Here is a 4227-nt window from a genome sequence, read left to right as displayed (position 1 = left end):
GAACGTGGTAGACTGAATGCGTTTTGTAAGTCAGAAAAAGATAATACCAAACCATCCTCATAAAAATGATTTTAGATAATAAACTGTTCCCACTGTGGAGCTGTCATAGGCCTCCCACCAATCAGGAGTGGTGTATTGTTGAATAATGAAGAGAATGTTTGCCAGTTACATGCTACGTGGCAATATGTTTCAGCCAATCTCACAAGTTTTGATAAATAGGAGATAATAGGGCCTATTGTAAACTTTTCTCCATCTTGCCAGCTCCCAGATCTCCATGCTCATCTCCCAGCGCAAATCGCAGAGACAGCCCATTTTTATTAAAAGATCCTCTTTCCAGCTTTAAAATACTTCTTTCAACATAAATCTATTAAATGTAAAAAAAGAAAAATACACAGTGAGACATCAGTTAGTTTCCCCAGAGCCCAAGGAGATATTCTCAAATGTTGAGTTTGTACTACCAACTAGAATTGTTTGGACTTCTAAATGACATTACATATTTGCTACATAACTACAAAGGTGCCAACTGGATTCCATGCATGCAGAATCCAGAAATTTGTTTTTTTGTTTTGTTTTTATTCTAAAGTAAGCATGGCTACTTCAAACTGACACATTTTTTGATGAAGTTTGTTGTCAGAGAACAGAGCATATTGTTCTTTGCTGTTCAGTCTAAACCTTTTGGTTGTTGGTGTATGTCCCAGACCCAGACGTCTTTCTGAAGACAGCTCGCCTCCAACGTCTCCCGTCCTCCGCTTCGGACCTGGCTAGCCATGATATTGCATCCCTGCGGGAGACCACCAGAGACCCCTTTACAGAAGACTGTGCCTGTCAGCGAGATGGACTGACAGTCATCATCACAGCTTGTCTCACCTTTGCCACAGGAGTCACTGTAGCTCTCATTATGCAGATCTACTTTGGAGACCCACAGGTTGGGGTTGCATATGTGTTCCCTGAGTTGTACTTTTGTAACCATGTAATATTATTGCTTTTCTCAAATAACTACAGATGATTATGGGATTATGAGTAATTATACATGTGTCTCTCCCTTCCCTCACACACAAGCCCAAGTCAGTTTAATGACTTAAAGACATTCTCTAACATCTTGCTTTGTTTTTCTGTTTCTTGTGGAGATTTTTAACCAAGGGGCAGTGGTGACAGACGTGGCCCAGTGTACATCTCTTGGCTTTGACATTCTAGGGAAACAGGGCTCCAGTGTTGATGCTGCCATCACTGCTGCCCTTTGTTTGGGAATTGTCCATCCTCACACTTCTGGTATTGGAGGGTAAGATTCTCTTCTGAACAGGACCACCACCGAGGTTCTTAAACAGGGTTAAATATGGAGCTTTTAAATCCTTTGATGCTCTGTTGATGTTTAGGGGTGGAGTTATGTTGGTGCATGACATCCGTAAGAACGAGACGAGGGTCATTGACTTCAGAGAGACGGCCCCATCTGCCATCCATGAGAAGATGCTCCAGACAAACCTTGATCTAAATGTAAGGCTTTCTTTTTTAATCCTTTTTCTAACAGTAAAATGTTATGGATGAAGAAAGAAGACTCTCTTATTGATCTTGTTTACAGCACATAAATAAATATAAATACAGCACATTTAGTACTGGGGTTAATGTGTGCACCCTGTTCTTGCTGTTGCATTTCAGGCTGGCCTGCTGGTGGGAGTACCAGGCATGCTCAGTGGGATGCATCAGGCACACCAAATATATGGGAGGTGAGGTTACTATAAGAACTTTAACTTTAATGTAATACTTTTTTGTGTATTCAATCTTTTGCCATGCCATACAGTCATAGTCCTCATGCTGGTTTCTGGATTTTCTACATTCCTTCCTTTGACATTATGTGTGACACTTTGTGGCACTCCTGTGTTTCAAATGCCACTTATAAATATAACCTAATCTATCATTTTCCTCCAATTTTTACTTATTATAATAGCAAAAGCTTATTTTATGTTTTGCTCTGAGAGCTAAATGAGTAAGATCTTATAGTGAAAGAATCACCAGCGGTTTTAAAAGAAAAGACATTGTTTTTAGCAGGAGTGTTGGGCTGCAATTACTCTGATGCTTGCTGTGTACTTATCATTGTCCTGACACCTCAGCTGGTAAGCGGATGATGTTACGGAGCCAAATAACTTGCACTATCAAGTGTTATACTAAAATATTGTGGATTATTATATTGGCACAAAAATCTCTTTGATTTTTGATGAGGAGTTCAGAGTGTATACATGAGTTTTAAACATTTCTAAACTAAGCCAATCTTTCATGACTTTTGAACTCTCCAGAATGCCGTGGAAGGATGTGGTTACCATGGCAGCAGAGGTGGCTAGAAATGGATTTAATGTTACTCATGACCTAGGTAGGTATAGTGTAATGGTGTACAAATCACTGGTTGTAGTCCCTGCCACTAATGACACTGCGATTTAAAAGACACCAATATTATCGCCGGCCTCAGTGGGTGAAGTCATATAAATATTAGGTGTGAGCTCATCTTCCTTTCCTTTCTCTCTCCCTAGCCGAAGCTCTGGCCAAAGTTAAGGACCAAAACATGTCGGATGCATTTCGGGATTTGTTCCTTCCCAACGGCCAGGCTCCCCTCTCCGGGATGTTTACCAGACGTCTTGACTTAGCAGCCATCTTGGATGCTGTTGCAGTTAAGGGGATATCAGAGTTCTACAGTGGAAACCTGACGCAGGAAATGGCAGCAGCAGTAAGGAAGAATGTTTTTTTCCCCCCCTGTCTCCAACTCTGGTGACTTGACTATGATTACATAAGTATTCATAAATTTTGCATAGATCCATGGGGAGTCATTTTTAGTCCCTTTCATTTCTGCTTTTTACATTTTGGCCAGGGTGAGGTAATCATTTAGTATTGTTGTAATGTGACAAATATGATGTCAGTTAATTATGACCCATAATTCTGTGAAGATTTAAAGGTGGTAGTTATGTATATTGTGTGTAACTAACACAGTCATCGAACAAAACCAGAATGCCAGAGTTGGTAAAGTTAGAATTTGTAGTAACATGTAGAACACACAAACACAATCACTTTATTTAATCATTAGTTTTCTGTAAGAAGATCTTGTCTTCATAAATTAGTAGTTATTGTATTAATGATTGATACAATATTTCAGATTGTCTTTGTGTTTATATTCCAAAACATAGATTTAACTTATAAATTCCAAATATATTAGTACAGAATGTATTCTATAAACTGTTCTAACTAAAAAAACTATCTAACTAGGCCTGTAACAATGACTAAATATTTGTGTAATTGGCAATTTCTTTACATAATCATGGTTTGTTTGTTTTGCCGCAACTAGCTGGTAAAATTAGCTAAGGTACCAAAGGCTATGACTATTGAGGGTAATTGTTTATTTTGTTTAGATACGCCAAATATGTAATTATATAAGTAATTATTGGTCGGACTGTTGAGCTAACACTATGCTAGTTGTTGGCAGTTGACCCGATATATACTGTTTGTTCATGGCAACAAAAATGACAAGGGGGGGGAAACCTCTAGAAAAAACGTTTTATGATAATAAAGAGCCGTTGTTTCCTTCATAGGCTGTGTACCTGTGGTGTTACATTATACAGGACACATAACTGATATAACCAAAAGGTGTGTCCTGGAATCAATTCAAAACTTTAATTTGTTTAAAAAGTAAAAAAATGATTTTAAATTCGACTGAATGAGACAGTTATATTGTTAATCCCAATTATTTCTGGAACAATTAATTGTAAAGTAAAACAGTGTTACAGCTCTATGTATATCTGGCCACAAACACCACAACAACTCACATTTTAATTTATTTTCACAAGGCGTTATTTGACTATGAACACATTTGTGAGTTTAGTAGGTAAACTTGTAGAATATAACCAAGTATCCATTAAGGTCAGATGACTGAAATGTTTTTGACAATAACATTTCCTTATTTGTGATGACAGTGCGCAGGACTAAGATTACTCATCAGTGTTCAATTTTAACTATGCATTTTTAATAGGTACAAGCAAGAGGTGGGGTGCTCACAGAGGACGACTTTGGAAACTACAGTACTGTCTTACAGCAGCCAGCAGAGATAATTTATCAAGGTAACTATTTGTTGTACTCTATACTTTAGAAATATTTGAGGAAGACTCTGAAAAGTGGGTGAGGCTAAACTCTTTTAATCTTCCACCTACTCCCACAATACAGTTTTCATTCTTTTTTTTTTTTTTTTTAAAT

General features: G+C 37.8%; 1 protein-coding gene across 4 annotated transcripts in view; it reads left to right on the top strand.

Annotated features, from left to right (window-relative positions):
* ggt7 (gamma-glutamyltransferase 7) overlaps positions 1–4227 on the top strand; it is an 11896-nt gene that overhangs the window by 2923 nt on the left and 4746 nt on the right. For all 4 annotated transcript variants that reach the window (XM_032520392.1, XM_032520390.1, XM_032520391.1 and 1 more), the window contains exons 3-9: positions 699–925; positions 1128–1279; positions 1374–1491; positions 1654–1721; positions 2289–2362; positions 2520–2713; positions 4007–4094. In XM_032520392.1, coding sequence (XP_032376283.1) covers positions 699–925; positions 1128–1279; positions 1374–1491; positions 1654–1721; positions 2289–2362; positions 2520–2713; positions 4007–4094 — 921 coding nt within the window. The remainder of the gene's footprint in view (positions 1–698; positions 926–1127; positions 1280–1373; positions 1492–1653; positions 1722–2288; positions 2363–2519; positions 2714–4006; positions 4095–4227) is intronic.

The sequence above is a fragment of the Etheostoma spectabile genome, chromosome 7, assembly GCF_008692095.1.
Source record: "Etheostoma spectabile isolate EspeVRDwgs_2016 chromosome 7, UIUC_Espe_1.0, whole genome shotgun sequence".
NCBI lineage: Eukaryota > Metazoa > Chordata > Actinopteri > Perciformes > Percidae > Etheostoma > Etheostoma spectabile.
Note: the sequence above shows the minus strand (reverse complement) of the source record. Positions and strands in the feature narration are given on the sequence as shown.